This window comes from Zootoca vivipara, chromosome 5 (assembly GCF_965207765.1).
Source record: "Zootoca vivipara chromosome 5, rZooViv2.hap1.1, whole genome shotgun sequence".
In the NCBI taxonomy this organism is placed as follows: Eukaryota; Metazoa; Chordata; class Lepidosauria; order Squamata; family Lacertidae; genus Zootoca; species Zootoca vivipara.
Window position 1 is genome coordinate 44,632,762 of NC_142588.1, and position 25,951 is coordinate 44,658,712.

The 25,951-nt window shown below is 44.0% G+C and overlaps 1 protein-coding gene across 2 annotated transcripts in view; it reads right to left on the reverse strand.

Moving 5' to 3' along the window:
- The window catches only part of GRK5 (G protein-coupled receptor kinase 5), a 155,162-nt gene that overhangs the window by 85,280 nt on the left and 43,931 nt on the right, over positions 1 to 25,951 (reverse strand). For both annotated transcript variants that reach the window (XM_035138644.3, XM_035138645.3), the window contains exon 2: positions 24,651 to 24,746. In XM_035138644.3, the coding sequence (XP_034994535.1) occupies positions 24,651 to 24,746 (96 nt within the window). The remainder of the gene's footprint in view (positions 1 to 24,650; positions 24,747 to 25,951) is intronic.

Here is a 25,951-nt window from a genome sequence, read left to right on the forward strand (position 1 = left end):
AAAGGACTAAAGGAATGCTGGGCTGGCCTGGGCTGGGCTGGGTCTTTGCATTATTGCAATCTGTTGCAAGCCTCCTTGAAGATCACTCCATTGAAAAGTGAAATATAAAGCATCAAATAAATATATCTGGAACAGACCAAAAAAAAAAGTTACTTCAGAAAGAACCTAGTTATGCTAAGAGCCCAAAACAAAATTGGCCTGGTATACCCAGATTAGTCTAAACCATTAAGTGGCACTTCGTAGGCAATTTTGAAGGCTACCAGTTCTGGGCATTCGCTTTAACTCTGTCCCCAATGCTTGTGCCAAAGGAGGAACCAGCCATTCAGTTTTGGCAAACTTAAGGACTTTGAAAGCAGGAAAAAATGAGATCAAAATGTATCCATATTTAATGCAAGGACACATCCTATGAGGACTAAGGGCTTTATGCCTGGAATCCTCAAGCCACATCTTCAGTCACGGGCCAAGTAACCAATTCATGATTGTGCATTATAAGGAGCATTTTGTGTTGAGTTTAAGACAGCATATGGTTCCACACACACACACCCTTCAAATTTCCTTCTCTTTCTGGCCTCAAGGCTAGCACCAGTCATTCCTTCTATTTTTGATGTTCAGGCATGAGTGCCACTGCTGATGTAGCAAATGAAGCACCACCCCTGCAAAAGAGCTAGGCTTTAACAACCTCAGGAGAGCCCCAAAGTTTGCAAAAGCATATGTTTCTTGTGCAAAATAAATAAAGGGAACCAAAACTCACCCCAACAAAGAAAAGCAAGACTGCACAAACTCTGCACACTTATGTGCAGAGTAGCAGAACGAGTGTGGACCAAAAGTCCGGTCAGGTCATAACTTGAGCTCAGGATACAGCCACAGACCAACCACCACATTTGCTCCTTGCTTTTGCCTTCCTCTCTCTGCACTACTACTCCCTTCAAAGCTCTTCCTTTCCAAGCCATAGGGATGTCCCAAAGTCCTTGAAGGCATGGTTTGGATTGGCTGTTAGCTACCCCCAATCCATGCCCTCAACGCTTCCCCTTTTCCCAAACAACATACAGTACTGTTGCTAGGCCTCACTCCCCCCTCTATTTTCGAAGGCCAGACTTGAATTTAGAGCAACTTTTTCCATGCAAACGCAAATTACAAATCCAACTGAAATTGTCTCCATGTAAATCCAAGAAAGAACATACACTAATCCACCCAGACTTTTAAAAGATGAAAGCTGCTTCCCAGCTTTAAGTTTCTTAATGGACCTTTTTCATTTAAAAAAGAGAGCGAGAGAGCTTATGCATTGTGTTGGTTGCATCAGTAAACACTGCCTCCGTTACCACTGAATTAGGTAAAAATGCAAAGTGAGTAGATGTGTTATTGCTTGTGGCAACAGTCTGTGCGTAAGGGTGGGAGGGAGTTTAATTTCTCCTATAATAATAGGGTTTAAGCACAAAAGATTATCCTGCATTCAGTTCAGAAAAGGCCTAAAGTCTAGTTAATTTCCCTCTACCTACAGAAGCTTCCCCCTCACATGCACAGATGCTATGGCCAGAATCCAAAGAGCTACTTTAGGGATGTTAAAGGGCTTCTGCAAACCCAGTGGAATGTCAACTTTCCCCCTGCTTTGAACAGTAAACCCTAATGGCATGAAACCAACTTCTTTTGATAAGTCCCATCCACATCAAGGAACAGTTACCATGGGGTACAAAGGATGCTTTCTTTGAGCTCAGATTTGATTTGGGTGCAGAGAACTGGCTGTGAAGTTCTTTGGAGCCTGGGCTTATGGAAGCCATAATAATATCCAGTTTTAATGTAAGGGGTAAGTGCAACCCACCCCTATGACAGCAGTGTGAAACTTATTTATTTATTATATTCTCCATGGAGCTCAAGGTGGTGTACAGTTCTCCCCATCCTCATTTGAACCCCACAAAAACCCTGAGAAATAGGTTAAGCTGAGAGATATAGTGACTTGCCCTGGTTCAACGAGGGAGCTTCATGGCTTGAGTGGGGATTTCTAATCAGACACTTCAACCATTAGACCACACTGGCTCTCAACTTCCTCAGCAGTATCTGTTTCACCACTGTTGATAAGATATACAATCTTGTCCATCCCATCTCAGATCCATGAAATGTAGTGAGTGCATTTTAAATATCTTTAAACTGCAAGTTATTGCTTCGTTGTGTAAAAAAGCTGAGTTACTTCACTCCTCAAAAGTGCATAGAATGCTAGAAAGAAAATAATTCTCATTGCTTCAAATAAATGACTGCTTGCAAAAACAATTAAGTCAACAGTGAACCCCACCATCTCCCTGGGTAAGTCAAGCCAATGGTGAGCTGGCCTCGGTATTCAATTTAAAGCCATGGAAACTGGCCTAACAAGAGGACTACATTTTACAAACCATTCAAAAGAAATGGTATGTAATTAGTATTAGGCAAATACAGGTACTTGGCAGCACTTAACACCCAATGCCTCTAAACTGGGTCAGTAACCACCATGGGAAAAATCAGTGAATTTCTTCAAGGTGAGGTCTAAATACACCACTGAATTTAAGGCTGTGTATACACAACTCTTATCCTAGCCCTCCGCTGCCTTGTGGCTATACTTATTTGTGAGAAAGGCTTTGGAAGTAAACCCTAAGGAAAAATACATATCCTTGTGAGACATCTACAGGAGAAGAAAAGGCTAAGGAGTGAAGCCCTACACAAATCCGGAGTAGAGTCCCAAAGACGCCTTGAATGCCTCCTTCTGGCAACTCCTGCAGTAAAACTGGTGCCAAACATATTGCTCTGCTTTCCTCCGGACCACATCAGCAAGGCTGAAAGGACCTCCATGCACACTGCCAAGGCTTGCGTCCCAGGGAGGTCACTTTGGTGCTGCTAACACAAGAAAAATCAATGCAGGAGGTAGCAGTTACGAGTTATCAGCCACAGCAGGTGCTGCGATTCCCTAGCAGTTTGACTTCACCCCTGGAGGCGCATTCCATTGTCTCTCGGGACAGACAGAAGCCAACAACAATAATGACTGAGAAGCAACAGGGATAATAATAATAATAATAATAATAATAATAATAATAATAATAAATTATTTTTAACCCGCCCATCTGGTCGTGTTCCCCCAGCCACTCTGGGCAGCTTCCAACAAAATACTAAAATACAGAAATCCATCAAACATTAAAAGATGACTTAAAGCTACCACAATACTAGTCTCGATTCAGCACCAGCAGATGGACATCTGCACAAACGCAATGGAGGAAGTGGGAGAAGAAACAGCTCTTCACTTCCTTTTCCTAATTTCTGCCGCTCCCCACATCCCATGAAATTTTCAGATGTGAAACTGACTAAATAAAAATGTACTTTGCAATGAATGAACAGTGCTAACTAGCCCTCCCTTCCCAGTGTCACATACTCCACCTGGTGCCCTGACATTTGGGCACTTTCAGGAGACGGAGTCAGGAGTAGATTAGTAATTTAAAAAAAACCCCTCCGGTGTCAGTGAAGTTAACTATTTATTAAAAATAAAATAAAAACAGTTAAGTCCTAGTGGTCACAGCAACCCTTCCCAGCAGGTCACCCCAATGAAGCAGCCACAAGGACAGAATGTCCCTGTCTTCTCACTGTTCCTCCCCTAAGGCTCTGTCATCTTGCCTCTCGCTCCCCCCCCCTTCATTTCTCTGCATGTTCTGGGAGACCAGGAAGGAGGGGAGCTGGTTGCAGCAGGAGGGGGTGACTCCCTGGATTCTTCAGCAGCCTGCCTCATCTCTGCATCTTGGCCCCTCTCCTCTCCAGCCACCACTTCTGCCTCTGATTCTGAGCTGCTCTCTGCCACAGCCTCCTCCTGCTCACTAAAACCTGTTGTCTCTTCAGCTTCTAACACAGGCACCCCCAAACTCGGCCCTCCAGATGTTTTGGCCTACAACTCCCATGATCCCTAGCTAAGAGGACCAGTGGTCAGGGATGATGGGAATTGTAGTCCAAAACATCTGGAGGGCCGAAGTTTGGGGATGCCTATTGTAACACCTCCTCCTCCCAGTCTGCTCCCTCTTCTCCCTATGACCACAAGTAGAGGAAACGCAGAAGACCATTGTAATTTCAAGGAGATAGGTGACATGTCTCTTTCCCTTTTACATCCCCAGTTTAAAGTTTGCTGATTTATGATAGTATAATTTGTTTTTCACACACCTGTGTCAGGAGTTTCTTGGGTCTCCTGTGTTCTAAGTGCTGATTGGCTAGTGGGGAGGATACCCAGTTGCAGTGAGTGGGGTTGGAGACTCCCAGCTGCTCCGCATTAGTCGCACCCGGTGCCCTGGGCTGACCATGAGTGATACCTGCTAACCAGGTACACTCAATTACATCAAAGAGGCTCAGTGAGCTTCTTCACAGATTGAGGTACCTGATGCTGTGAGACTGTTGGCCGGGGTCTCTCTCGCTGCTCCACCTGGGGCTCCGGGCAGCTGAAGGGGAGATTGTGTGTAACTCCTGCCTAGTATGCCATAATTTGTGTTCTGTACGCCTGCTGTTATTTGTTGACCTTATGCAAATAAAGCATTGCTTTTTCTTCACCCACCAGCGTGCTTATTGGCTCCAGATCCGGAAAGAACCCTGCCGTTGGCAGAACACCACACGTCCATTAACACTTGCATAATTCAGAGCTGTCTAGACCTACTATAAGGGACCCAGGTGGCGCTGTGGTTAAACCACTGAGCCTAGGGCTTGCTGATCAGAAGGTCGGCGGTTCGAATCCCTGTAACGGGGTGAGCTCCCATTGCTTGGGCCCAGCTCCTGCCAACCTAGCAGTTTGAAAGCATGAAGTGCAAGTAGATAAATAGGTACTAATCTGGCAGTAAATGGCATTTCCGTGTGCTGCTCTGGTTTGCCAGAAGTGGCTTTGTCATGCTGGCCACATGACCTGGAAGCTATACGCCGGCTCCCTCGGCCAATAATGCGAGATGAGCGCGCAACCCCAGAGTCGGTCACGACTGGACCTAATGGTCAGGGGTCCCTTTACCTTTACTAGACCTACTATGGTACAGCTTCAGGAAACGCGGAAGACCATTGTAATTTCAAGGAGTTAGGTGACATGTCTCTTTCCCTTTTACATCCCCAGTTTAAGGTTTGCTGATTTAGGATAGTATAATTTGTTTTTCACACACCTGTGTCAGGAGTTTCCTGGGTCTCCTGTGTTCTAAGTGCTGATTGGGTAGTGGGGAGGATACCCAGTTGCAGTGAGTGGGGTTGGAGACTCCCAGCTGCTCCGCATTAGTCGCACCCGGTGCCCTGGGCTGACCATGAGTGATACCTGCTAACCAGGTACACTCAATTACATCAAAGAGGCTCAGTGAGCTTCTTCACAGATTGAGGTACATGATGCTGTGAGACTGTTGGCCGGGGTCTCTCTCGCTGCTCCACCTGGGGCTCCGGGCAGCTGAAGGGGAGATTGTGTGTAACTCCTGCCTAGTATGCCATAATTTGTGTTCTGTACGCCTGCTGTTATTTGTTGACCTTATGCAAATAAAGCATTGCTTTTTCTTCACCCACCAGCGTGCTTATTGGCTCCAGATCCAGAAAGAACCCTGCTCTTGGCAGAACACCACACGTCAATGTCCCACTAGCGATGCCCTGGCTGTGAGCCTTCTTCCGCTAGGGGTTCCCCAGCTGGTGCCTCCCTCTGCATCCAGCCAGCCCATGACAGGCAAACAATACTATCTGTAGTAAGGGTGACTTCATGCATAAGCCGTATGCTTATTCCCCACAGGGTCCCAGGTTGTGTGGCTCTCTCCCTGTGCAATCTGTTCCGTGGATGACAGGTAGAAGTCCTCCCAATCCTGTTATAAAAGCATGTGATGGCCATTCAACTAATCAGAACCCCTGTGCAGCTGAAATGTGTATCTTCCATTAACCCAGCAGTAAGCCTGTAGTCTTTGCTCCTTGCTAGCTCTGCAGGATCATGCTGCAAACGTCCAACACAACTAACCCTCTTGTTTTACTTTGGGAGTGGAGTGTCTGTCCATTCTACAGAGGTGGAAAGGAAAGCCACGAGCATTGTCTTGAAGACAAGCCTACACACTAAGGGGATATGCCATTAGCATTGCACAGGTGCAGAAAGCTAATTCCGAAAGCAGCCTCTGTGAAAAAGCTATCCATAATACATGCTGCTGCCATATCTGCAAGTAAATCTTTCATCCACTTTCACTTTTATTTGGGCTGCATGATGAAGTCTATTAGGTCACTTGAAGAGGTAATCGTCTGTCAAATTTCTTATATTAAACTGCAACCATTTTCAGTTAGCAGCATAGTAAAAGAAAGGGCTTCTTGGGGGGAGGTCCGTTAACACTTGCATAATTCAGAGCTGTCTAGACCTACTATGGTACAGCTTCAGCCTGGAGCATATTTTTATGCCCGAGTTATTTCCCCACCGAATGCAGGATTTTTTATAATGGAAACTCTGACAGATCCTTAACTTAGCCCCCAGAGTGGGTACAGCTTTGATGCACATGACGCTGGTCTGATTAATTAAAAATATAGATGCAATCAGGATTCGACAATGGAATTCTTTTAAATGGTATTTAAGGCCTGCCAGCTTAATTTCTTCTGCTTGTCAGTTGTGTCTCTTAAAAACAAGCAAAGCCCATTTCCCATCTTTATCTATGAAATTTAATTATTTAGATTCAGACAATGTTTGCTTTGTGTATCATCTCTTAGTTTCTTTTTATATCCTTCCCTTTCAGTCATGGTATTATGCTACAGGGATATACATCATGCATTGCAGAAACATTACGTTCAAGATGGAAATGTTCCAAGACAAAAACCAGGCGAGAATTGCAAACAGCATTTGGAGAGTATTTCAATGGCTTCCAAATTAAAGGTGCTTCAGTGTTGTCCACAAAACCCTTTTTAAAATTTGTTTTCTACAAACATTTGGAGGGATGTTTTCCTTCTTATAATGCTGCTGGAAAGCGGAATCCCACACGCACTTGCACAAATGTCTTTGTACAAATATTTGCACCAGAAATGTTTACGAGGACCATCTCTGCAGATTTTGGAAAGCGGTAGGAAGGTTTAGCACATAACTTTTCAAGTCATGCCCAGCAGCAGCAAAGAAGAAAGTAAGCTGCTTTAAGCGCTTTAAAGCTTCCATTATTTACTTGTTCAGAAAATTTTACTGCCTACCTTTCAGGGTAAGTTCTCAAGTGGGAAGGAGGGAAGGAATCAACACATCGGTAAGACTATTTGTGGAAGCCGATAAGCAGAAAAAGCTAAAGATCAGAAAAAAACACCAAATAGGCACATTAACTATATACAAAAAGGGATTGTTGAAACAAAACAGGATTTTAAAGCCTGCTGAAAATTACTGAAGTCTCCAATCTGGAGAACCTCAAAAGGAAATGATTGCTAAAACTAGAGGGCCATCACTGAGAAAGGTCCATTTTTATTATGTTAGTGACATGATAAATTGGGCTGTCTGGGGGGAGAAGATACTACCTCAAGAATACCAGATTCTTGGTCTGTACAGCGCTTTAAGGATAAAGCTACCAGAACATGGAACTTAAGTAGAATAAGGATTTGGGATTAACATCCCAGATGACTGCTTTGTTCTAAATCAGCTGCATCTCCTCAACCCCACTTCAAGCGAGACTCATGAAGAGTGTGATAAGGGTAGAAAGAAAGAATCCCCAATGGCGATGCCTCACCGAATGGAACAGAGCGTCAGCACTCAATTCAATATGCTTAGAAGCCACCTGGTCAGGGCAGGAGTAGCTTGATACTGTAATAGGGAGGCTCCCGAGCAGTTTAGGGCTTTAATGATAAGAGTATCATCATTCTTGTTGAGATGATATGTCAAAGAGGCTACTATCTGCACTTTCCAGAAACAAGATGGAAGCATTTTGGCTCCCACAGGTTTTCCCAGCTGGATTAGTAGGTCTCTTCTGTGTGGAATGCAATTAATAAAATAATAATAAAGTTTATCTTGAACATGCTTTAAAAACCCTTCAGACCTTTGCATTAAGGGTGGGGCCAATGTGTGTAGGGATGTTGGAAGCAAAGGCACACCCTGTTTCCCTTCCGTAGGCTAAAACCTGTAACCTCTGAACAGGACTTCCTCATGCTATGTGTGCCAAATGAGACAGGACCCCGTATAAATTCATGTCATTTACCTGCCTCTGAATATTTTTTCTCTTTTTAGTGTTTGTTGCTCATCTCTGACATGATTAGATGCTTCGCTGTGATCATGCAGTACCTTCCTAAATTGTATTTTGCTTGTAAAATAGTAATTTAGTTTTTATCTTGGTGAGATTTTGACAGTCTTGGGAGTTGACGGGGGTGTGGAGTGGGGAAGGTTGAATATTAAAGGTCACCTCTGAGTTCTGAGGCGTTCCTTGGAGTTGTGTGAATAAAGGTTTTATAGTCTATGTTTGTAGCGGTTTTGGCAGAAATCTGCTGTGTTAAGTACTCTGTCGTCAAAGAAGGGAACTAGTAAAATAGCTCTTCTACCTCCGGACAATCCATTTATAGGTCCTTTGACTGAAATGCATGACTTATTTCATCTCTTGTGTTTTTGTTTAATCTTCTGCTTGATGATATCCGCTTACAGAGTATTTCAGGGCAAGGCTCTACTCTGAATGCTTAAAATGTTTCTGGGACTGTTGTTACATGGGGCACAAAGCAAACATTTCCAGTTCCAGGAAACTGAAGGAAACATATTGCAACTCATTTTCAACCTTGTTGAAAAAAAGGAGCCTGCAAGACAGTGGTACCGTGGTACCTCGTGTTATGTACTTAATCCGTGCTGGAGGTCCATTCGTAACAGGAAGCCGCTCGTAACATGAGGTGCGCTTTTGCTAATGGCGCCTCCCGCTGCTGCCATGCTGTCAAAGTGCAACTTCTGCTCGCATCACAACAAGGTCACAACAAGGGGCATCTACTTCCGGGTTAGTGGAGTGCGTAACCCACAGCATTCGTAAGGGGGACGTAACGTAACACGAGGTACCATATGTAGAGGTACTTGGTGGGAGAAGGTGGGGGACGTCAAGGAAGGGCGGGGGGAATCACAAGAATTCCAACAGAGGTCACATGACCTCCTAGGATATGAGATTCCCCTGTAAAGTGGGGGCTGAGGGGAGATCATGCTAAATGGATGCATGCAGTCAACTTAGCTGGGGGTGGGATGAGGAAGACACCCATCAGAGTTGGGAAACAATGATGTCGTTCCCACTGATTTATATCTGGCAGTCTTATTGGACCTTCCAATATGGCAACACAGAATATACAAGAATGTCATTTTGTTGGTATGTGGCAGCCTTCCCCAACCTGGTGCCCTTCTCATGTTTCACTGGACCAATGCCCATAAACCCCAGCTGGAAACAGCCAGAGGGAAGGCATGATGGGAGCTGTAGTTCCCAGGTTAGGGGAGGAATAAGCCCTCTGCTACAGTCCCAATCTGGATGGGATTTCCTGCACCTCCTAGCTGCAGTGGAAGGAAAGCTTCCATTTGCACACATGAGATCTGGATCAAGAGACATGTGGCCATGATAACAAACATTCAAATAATTGTACGAATGGTGCAAACCCTAATTTGCTCCTGAATATTTATTTAAATTATTTTTACTGCTCTTCCATAAATGAACTGTTCGAAATGGCTTGTAAACATAAATGTAAATATAAACGCCACAACAATCTAAACATCAAAACACAAATCACTAAACTATGTAAGAACATAAGAAGAGCCTACTGGATTAAGCCAATGGCCCATCTAGCCAAGCATCCTGCTCTCTTAGTGGCCAATAGGAAGCTTGCAAGCAGAACCTAAAATCAAGAGCACCTTCCCCTCCTACAGTTTCCAGCAACTGGTAAACTAGAAAGAAGGCAGCAATAAGCTATGAATAGGCTATGTTCCTATTGTTTTGAAACAACACATCTCAAGGCAATGTAGAACCACGGGATCCTGTTGGTTTATTATGTGCGTATGTGCGTGTGCCCATTTGTGTATGAACTTGAAGTACCACTGTAGTTTACAAATTATTGATGAATTAAAAAGGCACGAATACAAAGGGCAGCATCAAGCAATACATACATTAAAACAGCAACACCTTCAAATTCCTGTTTTAAAAGGAACATTGCCAATTGCTGGGATACAAAATAAAGATGGAGATAACCCCACCTAATCTCTCGAAACTACCAACATGAGTTTGACCGAACTGCGGGAGGCAGTGGAAAACAGGAGGGCCTGGCGTGCTCTGGTCCATGGGGTCACGAAGAGTCGGACACAACAAAATGACTAAACAACAACAACAACAACAACCTCTTGGGGCAGGGAATTCCATAGGTGACACAGGAAGAAGAAGAAAACACCTTCTCATGATTTGCCACCAGCCTTGCGTCTGAAGACAATGGCACACGGAAGAGGGGGCACAATATCTTAAAGGATGGACAGGTTGACATAAAGGGAGATAACCTTCCACACTGCTTGCTCCAAAGCTGTTTGGGAATAAGAAGCTTCCCAACTGAAAAAAAATAAACTAAACTTGTAGCCTATAAAAAACATGTTCATCTTTGTTTACTGTGCAGCTCCTCCACCCCTCATTAGACTAAACTTAATTTGTACAATGTAGGAGTTGTCTATTTTAAGACTGTGTGCGTATATATCTGCATTTGCACACGTGCATGTACTCCCACATATGCCCAAGAACGATGGCTCTTACACACCAGCGCTGAGCTGATTCTAACAGCTTCCCTGAGATCTCTTTGCACTCAACACTTTTTCTCACATGGCAAGGGCTTCTGAGGTTACAGCTCCCAGGACAGCCCAACTTCAAAAAATTCAAGGTTGAGTCACCGACCAGGCCTGTAAAAAGCCAGCAACAGCAAAAATATGAAACACCAATAAACCTCAATGTATTTCTTTCTAAGTAATGAGTTCCTGTGTTCAGGTATGTAGTAAAGATACAGCTACAGAAATTTGAGGTTTGGGGGGGGAATGATGCCTGCTGAAAATATCCCTCCCGGTAAAGCCTTGCGCTACGACAGCAATAAAGTGTTTGAAGTTATTGTTACAGCTAGCCCTGAACCCGCCCCTGTCAATGGAAAGTTTCATTGGCACCTGGGATCTGCTGCTTTGGGCAACTGCCGAACTACCACCACAACCGAGCATATAATACTGTCATCAGGTAGAGAGGAATGTGCGGGCCAGCAAGCCAGACAGGCATGGAAAAGTACATTTCCTCCAATAGATTTTGCCGTCTCTGTGCCCTTCCCGTTGCGCTTTCCACTGATCTCATTTGTAAAGCAAGTAGAAGGAGAAGAAAGTGGGGAGGGAGGGGGGAGAAGGCAGCGAGCAGAACACGCCCGGCACTTTGCTCCCCACAGTGAATCCTGGGTTACTTGAGGAAGGCGTCTCATTTTGAACAGCTCAATAGAAAGGAAAAAGTTCAAGTGTGCTGAAAATTGCGAAGGCCTCTCGCAAATAGACAACGCCGCATTGTTTCCCTTTTTCGGGGGCTCGTTCAAGAGTGAAAACAACAGTAAAAATAACCAGAAATAGTCCATAAGCAGGAACTGTTCAGGCACTATTGCTGCCAGCCTGCCAGCGGCAACTGCTGTAATGAAAATGAAAAGGTTGCTCATTTAAGCACCCGCTTTGAACTTCCTCAAAAGAGTTGCCCTTCCTGCAGAAGTTAGCATTCGAGTGCATTCACAGGCCAGTGAAAATTGTGGTCCGCCAGTGTGTGGCGCATGACAGGAAAATCAGGGGTGGAGAACCTTCCCTAGCTAATGGCCTGGGCTCTTATCTCTCCAACCCTGGTGGGTCAAATTTTGACAGGTGGGGTTGGAAATTGGGAACTCCAGTGGGGCAAGTTTGGCCCATGGGCTGCACGTTCCCCACCCATGCAACAGATGGCCATGATGAGTAAGCAAGCAGAAAGACATCTTTGTTTCTATCAAGCAAGTCAGTTCTGGAGTCCAGGGTGGAGATGAGAGGGACAGAGTGAACAGGATCGGGGTAAGAGATGAAGTCCTCTTTCCACCTCAAATACCCCCCCCCCACCCTACTTGTGGAATTGTTAGAGACACTTGTGGCTTAAAACAAAACAAATCAAATATAGTTTTGCACTCATTTCAATATTAGAAAGCATCTCTTTAAAATAAATTAGAATACTGCATTTGGGGAGATAAAAGGCATTGTTACGCCAATTGGTGAGCCGAGAATCACCAGCTGAAGTGAGGCTAAGAACAACCTGGGACATCCATCATAGGCAGAACTAGCCACATTCAATAAGAAGTAGAACTGAAGGGGCCATTTTAGAAGAAAAAGTATAAAATACAGCTTTGGCCAATATGTACATCTGGAGGGTGCCAGGCTGGTGAAGGCTGCATTAGTCTTCTGGGTAAAAGCCACATGGTCTTCCACTGAGCTAACAGGATCCCCTCCTTAAAATGCTTAAATGAAAGAAGGCGGGGACTGACAGAAAGGACCAGATAAGATTACCATTTTGTTGCAAGTCAACAAGAGCTTATACCTCACCCACCCAGGATTAGTTCGCCTTCAATTTATCTTGCAAATGATTCAGCATGTGTCCATTTCATGACACTTTTTAACACTGGGGAACCATCAAGAAGTTTGTCTGCTTGTCTGCAGCTTGAAACACTTCTTTCATACACTTTTTCTAGGTTTGCATGAACCCTATGGCAAAGTTGGAGTATCCTTGATTTACAGTATCTCTCATTTTGTGTTGACATCCAGCCCAATTGACTATTGTTCTTGTTCAGTTTATTAGGAATTTTAAAGCAAAGTACAAGGAAGCAACAAATAATGGTTCAGTTAAACAAGCACGTGCTCTCTCTAAAAATACTACAAGTGCAACCAGTTATTCAAGTTAATTATGTCTGACTAAAAATAAACTGGAAACATTGAGCAATGTTAACAGATACTAGGACTTACGCTGGTCGCTCAACTATCAAATATTGACCTTAACTATCATGCCAAGTTTCAGGGTCTGCTTGTCAAAAAGACCAACCTTTCCGCATGCCCTGCCTTCTTTTTTGCTTATTGTTTCTAAACAGCAACAAATAGTGAAAATCAGAATAACTGAACCAATATTTTCATCAACATCTCTCTCTCCCCCCTCATTTTTATGTTGCGCAGGGGGAAATGCAATTGTTTTATAAAATTGTACAGCTGAATCTAAAGTTTATTGTGGTTGGGGTGGGTGGGGACTCATACTTGGACATTTCAAGTTACAAAAAAGATCCTAGATTGAAGGGCTGGGAAAACTTGGACATGAGACTATAGATATAGATGCTCATTACAGACAAAAATGGTGTAATCGTAACATTGAATGGAAACACCCCCGCCCCCAATGCCCTCCCTCTGTTGCATTCATTGATCCAAGAAATCGCACGAAGAATAAGATCACCATGCAAGAAGCCACACCATGCAAGAACCCGTTTTGCAGTAAGTAGTGGGATACAGATTTCCATCTCATAGAGAAAAACACAGACAAATAACACATGAATGGTAAAAAGCAAAACCTCACTATGGGTTCCTGATCAAGGCATATTGCAGTGAAGGATTAACACAATTGTCTTTAAGATGCATGTAAGTTGTAAAGGGGACCCAGGTGGCGCTGTGGGATAAACCACTGAGCCTAGGGCTTGCTGATCAGAAGGTTGGCGGTTCGAATCCCTGCAACGGGGTGAGCTCCCGTCGCTCGGTCCCAGCTCCTGCCCACCTAGCAGTTCGAAAGCACATCAAAGTGCAAGTAGATAAATAGGGACCGCTCCGGCGGGAAGGTAGACGGCGTTTCTGTGTGCTGCTCTGGTTCGCCAGAAGCAGCTTTGTCATGCTGGCCACATGACCCGGAAGCTGTCTGCGGACAAGCGCCGGCTCCCTCGGCCTATAGAGCGAGATGAGCGCCGCAACCCGAGTCGGACACGACTGGACCTGATGGTCAGGGGCCCCTTTACCTTTACCTTTAAGTTGTAAATACAAACCAGGTCTTAAAGCCCAAGACTTTCCAGAGCATCTGCTAGTCCTCGGGTTTCTTACATCATCTGAGTGGGGGTCACAGATTCCCCATTGCTGACCACAAGCATAGAGCTCAATTGTATTTAGGAAGCAGCTTTCTACATTTTTTAATTGCGTATTGAAGTCAATATCCTCCAAAGCAGGCATGTCCAAAGTCCACTTTGGGGGCCTAATTGATTTAATACAGCCCCCGTGGCAGTATAAGTCCTTGGGCAAAACCCTAAAAAAAGCTCAGCAACATCAATCCTTAAAAAAAAAACCTCAACTACTCCGACTGGCCCTCACACATGTTCACTTCATCAAATCTGGCCCTCTTTGGAAAAAAATTGGGCACCCCTGCTCCGAAGGAAAATCTTAAAAGTTGTGCTACATGCAAACACCCAAGAAGAGGTTCATCTGAAATACTTGTTTTAAACACATGAGCAAGAAAACGCCAGCGCAGAAGGAGGGCAGACAGTAAGCTAGTGTTTTGGCCTCCTCCGAAAGATGCACAGAAAGCAAACTGAAGAGACCACAGTTTATATGACTTGGGATTGTAAGATGATGAACTGACCCCAGCCATCCCGAAATGTGGTACAGACTGTTGAGTGACACTTGTTATGGAGGAAAGCAAAACTATGCCGTGGATTTTCTTCCTGGCGATACCTGGGACATGCTCCACAAGAAAGAAACAAAGTTGCCTGCTTTCAGTTCCCTCTCCCTGAATTTTCGGCTCTTTGGCGCTACAGTGTTCTCATTTGAACTCACTGATGGTGTGACGACAGCCTCCCACCCCCTGGAAGCCAGACCTTAAACTAAAGGAAATGAGGGTGTTGGGAAGGTTGTCGCTTCCACTCCTGCCAAAGGCCAGGAACATTTTCTTCCTATTTTCTTGAAGCAGCCAAACCACTATTAAATCACATGCTCAAAATGTCAAATGCAAAAAAACCTTCTGTAAAACAATATTCATCACACCAATTTCAGACATTCTGACTTTTGCATTAGCTCTCACCCCACTTTTCAAGGGGACATATTGGCATCTGTGCTATGCCCTTTCCCCCCTCCACTCCAGAGGTTGCCATATATATATAAGTTTTTGGTCTTAAGACCATTCCTGCCTTTCCCTATTCCCTCCCTCTCTTTAGCCACACAAGATGAAAAGCCTGATCATATTTCTTAAAAACCAGTTTCTTTCATTCTGGCCTGGCTGTTCTTATCATCCCTATTTTTAGTCAAACAGGCTGCAAACAGGAACAATAAATTTTTTGGGGGGTGGGGGATATAAATAAAATCTGAAATCAAAACATCTAAAGCATGGATGGCGAACCTATTCCCCTCCAAACACTGCTGGACTCCCATTGGCCAAGCTAGCTGGGGTTGAATGGACTTGGAGTATCCAGCAACGAAAGGTCACTGGCTCTCCACTCCTGGATCTACAGTTTTAAATCTGAAAATAGCAAAATCAAAAGTCTTTAAAGAAGTGTAAGGAGGACTACATATTTTCAGTGGGTTGCATCCACTGATGGCTTTGCATTACTGAAAAGGTCTCCCTCTTGCGTAAGGTGAGGCACCTGATTTTCACTGATCCTGCCCCATCTCTGGTAGCTCTCTCTGTGCGATATCAGAACATCAGAAACAAAAGGTAGCCTACTGGTTATACTGTTCAGTAAGTGCTTTTTTAGTTTCCCACCTGGTGGGGGTCTTCTGACATGTTGGAGCAGGCATCCCCAAACTTTGGCCCTCCAGATGTTTTGGACTACAATTCCCATCATCCCTGACCACTGGTCCTGCTAGCTAGGGATCATGGGAGTTGTAGGCCAAAACATCTGGAGGGCCGGAGTTTGGGGGTGCCTGTGTTAGAGGCAAAATATTGATGAAGGGCTGAGGAACTCATACCTCAAGATCTGTTTGGCCTATCTCCAATGAAATCAATGAATTTACAGCCCTTTCAACTTGAAGAGTTGTGATGGCTCAGGTTTTTCATGTGTGCTCTGCTATTTTTGACAGTGACACATTGGCACATGGAACCTGTGAAGACACGCCACTTGAGCATCTGTTTCCACTCACATCAATGCCTTATCTGTCAACTAGGAAAGCTGTTTGCATGTCATTGACTGTAGCTGGAGGTCTGCTCTTGGCTGGAATGTATTCCTCAGAATGCAACCACCCAAAGATCACTTGAATATCCATACTCACAAGAAAAGGCGGAGGGGGGGAATCATCCACAAGACCCTAAACAGATAAAATGTTCCTCCCTCCCACTTTAGTGTAAATTGCCAGTTAACAGAATAAACAAAATCATGGTTTAAAGAGAAGACCCCAAGTTCTGCTGCTGATCAAGGTGCTGAGATTATCAGGAGGTTCAGAGGGTTGACTTCTCTTTAGGAGTTAGCCCCCCCCCTTCTTAATTCTTATGCAGTACAGTGCTTGGGTTTTGTCATTTAACATCAGTGTGGTGTAGTGGTTAAGAGCGGTAGACTCGTAATCTGGGGAACCGGGTTCGCGTCTCCGCTCCTCCACATGCAGCTGCTGGGTGACCTTGGGCTAGTCACACTTCTTTGAAGTCTCTCAGCCCCCCCCCACCTCACAGGGTGTCTGTTGTGGGGGAGGAAGGGAAAGGAGATTGTTAGCCGCTTTGAGACTCCTTCGGGTAGTGATAAAGCGGGATATCAAATCCAAACTCCTCCTCCTCCTCCTCTTCTTCTTCTTCAATATTACACAATCAGCATTGTAATCTCTTAAAGGAAATCTCTTGTTTAACTTAGAAATAATCAATTTCATCCACCATATACTAAACGGTACTGCTGCTAACACCCCCCCCCCTGTGTTAGGTATTGGTACAAATAGATAATCCCCATTGCTTTCCAGCATCAGGGGTGCCTCAAAAGGAGAAGGTATTTATGGGCTGTGCTGGTCTAGGGTGAAGGAGAGGATGGACTCTGTGGCAGAAAGTCACCTGTTACAAGGTGCTACTGGGAAGAGGACATCCTGAAGAGTGGCATCCTGGCTGCAGAATTGCCTCTCACCTGGTACTGTCATGTTCCAACTGTGCAATCCTATAAAGTGGTGCCTCGACTTATGAATTTAATCCATTCCGAAGGCACCTTCGTAGGTCGAAAAGCGCCATTGGGAGACGCAATTTCCCATAGGAATGCATTGGAAACGAACAAATTCGTAAGTCGAAGCAACCCCATCTAAAAATTCGTAAGTCGAAAAAGCCCTATCTAAAACCGCTGCGATTTCCGTTCGGATGTCGAGAAATTTGTAAGCGTGCGGCCATTTGCCCCATTCGTAAGTCGAAAAATTCAGTTGTCGAGTCGTTCGTAAGTCGAGGTACCACTGTACATGTTTCCTTAAACCTAAGTCCTGTTTAGTTTTATGGGGTTGACTCACGCACACAGGACTGCAGCTCAAGAACTCTGATGAGGAGCTGCCACATAACTGATGTCCTATATTCATCTAAGCTTGTCAGGAATGCATGTTTTTGATTAAAGCATAATCTTTACAACTCATGATTTTAGCTGGCATGAATTCTTCCTCACCTCCATTCTCCTAGAAATTGTGTTTAAAAGAGCACAGGTTCTCCAAGAGCAGCAAATGCTATGTATTTTGCAAACAAATGCTTCAACTGACATACTCACAGCTGTTGCAAACATCCTGAACAGCTAGATTAAGGCTGTTTTGGACCCGTTTTGCAATGTGCAAATCTAGTGCATGTATCCTTGGTGTTTGCACCATAAACTCTTATTACACTGTATTATTTTTCTATTTTAAGTGGAGTATGATTTCCCATCCAAAGGGGAAAAAAGGAAATGTATTATTAAAGTATGCAATTTTAAATTAATCTGGACCTCTAAGACCATGAAAAATTTAATTTACAGCATGTTTTGTCCCTTGTGGAGCAAATTGTGAAGCCATTTGATAAATTAAACTAACAACCCAGCCTCAAATTGGACAAAACAGAAAAACCTCAATACAGTGACAGGCAGGATGATGCCCCCCTCAGAGTATCCGGGCTAGAGTCATTCCTCTAGGTGTGGTTCTTTCAAGATATGAGAGAACACAGATAAGCCCCCCAAAAGCAGGCAATCAAATGAACAGAGAAGGAGTGCTTTATAGGCACAGAACTAATCAATAGTGCTGCAGTTTGTAAAAGCTGTTGTGGCATAGTTTGCCATATAATTCTAGTGTCAATTTTTATGGCCCATTTGCTTTCCTAACAGAAAGAACTAATGCATGGGACTTTTTGTACACGTGTATATGTGTGTGAGTGTGTGTATAATCATTTATTATTTAGGTTATACCACACCCTTCAAAGGTATTATCAGGGTGACATATAATCAAATGTCATTGTGTAAAACAGGGACAATTATTCATACATGCTTTTCCAAGTGGTAAAATCTGTCCTAAGTACCTTTTGTATTTCCCTCTGAAATAACACTTGTGTTTGATTAGCATGACCCTGTGTATGCATCACACACACACACACACACACACACACACACACACACACACACACAAACAAACTCACCATGCCAGAAAGAAAGTTTGACGACCATTGCTGTTCAGTGGTGACACATGCAAGGATATTGTATCATTCCTGAGTGTGTGACTCAACAGTATTTCAGTGTTTGCAGAAACAGATAGCCAAGGAGATAGTAACAGCAGCAAAACCAAAGAAAGCCTGCTGTACAGGAAGTATTAAATCCCCCAGGGTCTCGTGGCACTAACCCACAAAAAAATGAGAGGACTAGGGGTCACTATTCAATATAGAAACTGAGCACAATGTGAAATTTCACTTCGCACAGCAAGGACTGAAAGGGTGAAACATTGTCCCTCAGCCACTTGTGGTAAATGCTCCAGAACTGAATATGGATTCCATGTTTCCACAAAGCTCAACTTTGTGCTCTCTTTCTCCCTCAAGCAATAAATATTAGGGAGGCAGGAGACTTGTCGTTGTGGCTCCCAATGTCTTTTCCTAAAAATCAAGACAGGGCTGATTTGGATCAGTGCCACAATGCTGGGGCGGGACAGTTGTGACCCTCCCCCAATACTGATTCTGAGGTGCAAATCTGCCCACCCCCACCACTGTCCCTCCCACATACCAGCAGTGGTGGGTAGTATTGACTGGGACTGGGAGGTCCGAAGGCAGTCCACCAAGTTGGAGTCAGACTGAATGACAAGCAGAGCATGATTTAATGTCAGGCAGCCAACTAATTCTAGTGTTGTCCCCAACCTCTTCCCTGGTGATCTCTGCAAAGGAAACACTGATGCCACATTCCCACCATACAGGTAAAGCAATACAATACCACTTTGGACACTCACAGTTTCCTCCAAAGAATTCTGGGAGTTGAAGTATATTGAGGGCGCTAAAAGTTGTCAACAGACCTCCATTTCCTCACAGAGCTACAGTTTCTAGAGTTCCCTGAGAAGAGGGAGCGATAGCAAAACCTCTCAAGGAATTGTAGCTCTGGGAGTGGAATAGAGGTCTCCGGTCGGCGGTTCGAATCCCTGCGGCGGGGTGAGCTCCCGTTGCTCGGTCTCAGCTCCTGCCAACCTAGCAGTTTGAAAGCACGTCAAAGTGCAAGTAGATAAATAGGTACAGTGGGAAGGTAAACGGCATTTCCATGCGCTGCTCTGGTTCACCAGAAGCGGCTTTGTCATGCTGGCCACATGACCCGAAAGCTGTACGCCGGCTCCCTCGGCCAATAATGCGAGATGAGGGCCGCAACCCCAGAGTCGGTCACGACTAGACCTAATGTTCATGGGGTCCCTTTACCTTTACCTTTAACAACTGACAGCACTCTTAACAAACTATGGGGAAAGCCATGGCTGTCTCAGGTGGGATCACAGTGCTTTAAATATGTGGTGTGAATGTGGCCTGAAACTAAGGAGGAAGAAGGCTGTCAGCCAGTGCTAATCCCTGGACTGGTTGTAGGGCAAGCCAAGTGGGGCTGGCTGTGAGCAGTCTTGAGGTGAGTCAGACAGCGCCCCATTCACCCAAATGGACCAGCCTCCACTCCCCAGGTGCCACTGCACTTGAATTCTATCCTGATTCTCCCCCCCCCTGCACAGATCTTGCACGTCAGGTCCCTTAAATTCCTTTCGAAGACAGTTCGCTTAACAGTCAGCTGATATCTCTCAGCATGAATACAGTGCACGAAGGCACCACCTTCTAATTTCAAGCATGCTGCATACTGTAAATACTAATTAAGAGTCAATAACTCGTATTACCCAATAAGGCCCAGGAACTCCCCACAAACGCCCCTCTTGTTTTCAGTGATAAACAAAAGGCCATTTTCCCCTGCCCGTGATTGTATTAGGATTTTGGAGCACATTCAGTGTATGTTGTAACATTGAGCACCACACACATGGGAATTCACTGTAGGAAATTTACTACTCTTGACCACAAATAAAATAAAATGAGCTACTTAGTGGTATTAGTTCTAAGCTTCGTTTGTGCAAAGTTGTCAAATATGGGTTCTCTAGTTTTACGTAGGGAAGGAGATGGGTTTATTTGTTGCCTGCCCCTTATGGGAAAAGAGCAATAGCTTTCTTGGTTCCTCTCTAGTTGTCCACTGCCAAAGTAATCCTTAATGGATTAAGTTTTGTGAAATAAATGCTGCAAATAGAATGTGGGCTGAGATCATTTAAAACTCATTTCCCCTGTGACCCCTTGAAGTCCTGGAACCTGTCAAGTACAGTCAGCCTGTTTGTTCAGTGTTAGGTTTTCAGTCTCCCCAGATGCAGAAAACGGCTTGTTTTTCACATACTTTCTCTGATGGTATTATGAAAAATGACATTTTTCACTTGATTCCATGCACTGCAATAAAGCTCGCAATGATGGAAAACAGTCCAATACTGGGATGGTGTTCAAAGAAAATATATTTGAGCTTCAAGTATTTGAAGAGAAGAGATCCAAGAATGGCGAAACAATAGCGTTTAGTCATAGCAAAGCCCTAGTTCATGTAGTATTGAAGTTGTTATTGAATGACATAGCTCTTTCAAAGGATTCACCAGGGTGCCCAGGACATTTGTTAGAATCGCAAGAACTGGAAGAACTATGACATACAGCGTCTTCCCCAGGTGGGTGATTTCTAATCACTGTTAAGTGAAAAAACCAGAACTTCCTATTGGATTACTTGGCCCGTCAGGGGCTATATTGAACCCACCAACTTTAGGATCAGCCAACTAAGACAATAGTCTTAAACCTGGCGCTCCCGTGTGCTGTGTTAAATTAACGAATGCACACACGGCAGGAAAAGAAACTACCACCCCCAAGATAGTGAGGTTTTTTGTTTTTTGTTAACAGTCACCACTTAACGGGCAAGTTACGCATCTGGAAGGAAGTACGCTGCAATTACAAAGACAATGGGTGTGAGATAGCCCATCTGGGCATGTTTGCAGTTTCCTGTGGTGTGGCGAAACCAGCACGCTGTGTCTTATTGCAACTTTTGGATCATTTTTGAATTTCTAGATAGCTGGGGGTATGGAAATGTACAGAGAGTGCCTATAGAAGATCTGAAAAGCAGGTCTTCGTTATTTAGGTTTTCCTTGTGCCTACAATAAACGCACACAGGCTTACTTAATTTCTTCCTAACCACAATCAAACCAGGTTGCTGAAGAATGCCTTACACCAGGCACCCCCAAACTTTGGCCCTCCAGATGTTTTGGACTACAATTCCCATCATCCCTGACCACTGGTCCTTTTAGCTAGGGATCATGGGAGTTGTAGAACAAAATATCTGGAGGGCCACAGTTTGGGGATGCCTGCCTTACACACAATCTAACCTGGGAGTTGTGACCACCTGCTGCCTCTCTCGTTGCCTGCAAGAGTTTCTCAGTGCTATCTGTTCCCTTTTATCCAGAAGAGCCACTTCCTTTGTTACCTTAATGACCCATAGTTTGGAGGCCATCAGGGCCCGTGCCTGGCTAATTTAGCAATTGAATCCGTGCTGGATTTTATTTGGTTTTGGGGTGTATGTGTTGGTTTTTTTTGCTGCAGATAGGAGTCCTTTTGAGTCCCTCCACTCCCCCCCCCCGCCACCACCCAGAATTAGCCAACAAGAATGCTTTATAGCATTTTGCAGTGGTTGACTCATGTAACCATCTAACAAAATACTGTTTGCATGTGATCATCTCACTGCCACAAAATCAGCATCTCTCCCCATGTTTACTGAGTTAACATGCTGGGAAACCAGCCACAGGAACTTCATTTGGAGCTGATCTGAGCTCCCTTTGATAAACGTGGGGAAATACCCTTGCTTTTGTACAGGCCACGCTTCTTGTCAGCACAATAAGAAATGGCTGCAAGCCTCAAAGGGGGACCCCTGCTTTGTTTCTCAACTTATCATTCACCGTTTTGCCTGGAAATGAATGATTAATAATGATACTGTAGCACAGCTCTTGCTGACACTGGTTTTCGCAATCAGAAATCTAGAGTTAACTTCCGAGAGGTTAGAGTTACACTTGAACAGTTATGAGTTCACAATTGCTTTCATCTTCCTTGTGAAATTATTATCAATACAGTCGTACCTTGGTGGTCAAATGCCTTGGTACTCGTACGTTTTGGCTCCCGAGCGACTGAAACCCAGAAGTGAGTGTTCCAGTTTTTGGATGGTTTTTGGAAGCCGAACATCCAATGCAGCTTCTGCTATTGTTTCCAGCATGCCTGGAAACAACTGGAAGCGAATCAGAAGCCGTGCCTTGGTTTCTGAATGTTTTGGAAGTTGAACAGACTTCTGGAATGCATTCTGTTCAAAAACCAAGGTACGACTGTACATAACCAGAGGTTAATCAGTATATTATTATAAATACATAGACAGAGATTAAACAGGAAGGCTTCAACTTTAAATAGTTAAGAAAATCTTTATTTCAATACGGATAGTGCTATTTAAGACTAAATCAGCTACATTTCTTTAACTAATTCAGGGTAACACAACTCATCAGCCTTTTTGTCACCTTCACTGTTTTGATGTGTGTGTGGCAGGGGGTGGATCTTGGTTTATTAGACGTTTCTTTTTAAAGTAATCAATGTTAATCAAAAATAACAACCACCAGCTTTTGCCTATTCAATTTTATTTAAAGTAAGTAAAGTACACCTGCAACATAAATGAAGATTCCAACCATTTCACTAAAGGAACAGCAACAGAATTTTGCAGATTTCATTCCAAATCCCAACCACGCAGCTGAGGAACTGAGACTGCAGCACAGGGATCAGTCCTTTATTAGCAAGTCCCGCAATGACACAGAACAGTCTAATTTAGACTAGTGGCACAGCATTCTAGGCAGGTGCTAGGACACAGAAATTCCCTCCTTGGTCTTGGCTTTAGCAAAGCCATGGGTCCCATAGCTGTGTTCTGTTCCAGGATTGTGTGCTGCTGCCACCAAAACAGTCCCAGGACAGAAAAGAGCCGGGGACCTCAGCCTCCACTTGCAATCAAGGCTAGCGATGAGAAGAAGCTCGTAGTGCCCTTGGTATGTGATAGTCTGGTGTACCATGATCAATGGTGTACCCACCAGTGGTGTAACGGACAGAGAAGCCTTCCCCAACATGATGCCCTCTAGATGTTTTTGGATGACAATTTCCATCAGGCCCAGCCAGCAATGGCCAGGAAGGAGAGGAATCACGTCCAACTGGTACTGCAAGGTACCAGGTTGAGAGAGGTTGGGATGGTATTTGTCTTTTACCGGGAAGACCTGGGTTCAGAACTTCCTTCGGCTCATTGGGTAGGCCTTTAATCAGTCACTCTCTCTGATGGTCTAGTATCTCAGTGCCACTTGGCGATCAAAATAACCCTCTGTATGTGCTTCTGGGAAGACAACTGGATACGAATAAGTGCAAAACTGCTTTAAACTCAAGGACAGTAGTTTGCAATAGGGCTGGGCAGGCTGCAACTCAAAAATCAAATAAAGTGTGACATCCATTAGGCATGAGCAACCCCTTCAAAACTCCTAAAAAAGAAATGCAGATGGGATGAAGGCATGTCTTCAGTGGTTTGTGCCTTGTGTATATAAACCTTTCACTTTTCAGCTCACAGTTCCCAAAAAAGAAAATGGGATAACAACAAGAACAACAATTTATTATTTATATGTTGCTCGCCTGACTGGGCAGTTTGCAACACATTAAAACACAGTAAGGTATCAAACATTAAAAACTTCCCTATACAGGGATGCCTGCAGTAACAGATAGAATGTCCCACGTCACCTAAAACCCACCTTATTCTAGCCCATAATTTATACAAGCCACAAGGGCAAGATACTTATGCAAGATATCCGCATGCAGCCATGTGAATGCAAATCCATGCGCACTGAACCATTCATATGTAAGGCCAACCTGCTAGCAAGCGAACAGTCCAGGCCATTGATTGCTGCCTTGCTAAAATTAATGAGGCATCAAGCATCTTAGGTACTTGTAAACATGGGTGGGTGAGATTCATAAAGCCTTCCATGAATAAGCCTCAATCATTTTCTTGCATTTTCGGGTATAAATCAGACCTTAATTAAAAGATGTTAAGAAGTCTAAAATGTTACCTTGGAGGCACAATGATGAGCTGATTTAATCACAATTCCCTAGGATTCATATTAAGCCAAGCCTCCTGCAACGTCCTACATGAAAGGGTGTTGATAAAAGACATTAGAAAAACAAAGCAAAGAAAACGGTTCTTACCTATTGTTCTTCGAAGATCATCACACTGACTAATATGTGGAAACTTCAAAATTTCCTTCCACTTTTTGCTTTTCCCTTTGCGCTTTCCTCCACCCCCTGCAGGAGTAGAAAAGAGAGTGAGATTAAGTTCTTTATTGTATTCTGTTCACATCTTTCCTATTTTTCCACATATCTCAGCTGTGGGACGCACATACATGCAGAGTGTTCAAGGTTTTGTGTTATGTGTCAATGCACAGTACAGTGGTGACTCGCAAGATGAATTTAATTCGTTCTGTGAGTCAATTCGTTTTGTGAAAAATTCGTCTTGCGAATCGCGGTTTCCCATAGGAATGCATTGAAATTTGTTTTTTTTTGCCCATAGGAACGCATTAATTAAATTTCAATGCATTCCTCTGGGAAACCGCGTTTCGCAAGATGAATTTTTCGCAAAACAAATTCGTCTTGCGAGTCACCCATAGAATTGCAAGACGCATTCGTCTTGCGAAAAATAGTCTTGCAGGGCATTCGTCTTGCGAGGTACCACTGTAGTTGATGGGGAATCGTGAGCACATCTTCTTGGCCTTGCATGAATAAACTGCTGTGGGCAACACAAAACACCCCTTTTGCAGATGAAAAACTGACGATGCTCAGAAACCCACCCCGAAACAGGCAAAACAGCGATACATCCCCCCCCCAACAAATTCAAAGACCCATAAAAAGGAGGCCACAACGGTCAGAAAACAGGACACATGCCTAGTCCATCCAAGAGATTATTTGCCACAGTACAACCCCAAAAGGAGCCATATGAACCTGCCTCATCAAACCCCTTTGTCTAAATAATATTATGGGAAATAGCAAAACGAATGTAATTACTAGGTCTGGTCCTAAAGGTGCCTGCAGTATTCCAAACATATGTGTAATCATACATACACAAAACCAGCAAAAACATTAGGGCCCTGCCAAGTTCTCCACTCTGCCTCCACCCCAGACTTTTGACTTTCTCTTTTGAAAATTTATATTAGAAAATATTTGGCCAGTCAATGCACAGAAAAGGTAGCTCTTCTGCTCATCACAATTGTGGTAGAAAGAGTTAGTCTTGTGTCCAGCTGGATGAGGTCATTAGGAAAGAACAGCTTTACAAGTGACATATAAACAAAGTACTTGGAGAAGTCACATACTTGTATCGTGCATTAATAACATAGAGGTAATATGAATTCCTACCTATCAATGCATTACCAAATTAATGCATTAAAAATCAGACAGAGTTGTCAATTTTTGGAAAATACTGTCAGATGCACCCTCAGAGCTGGCATGTTCACATG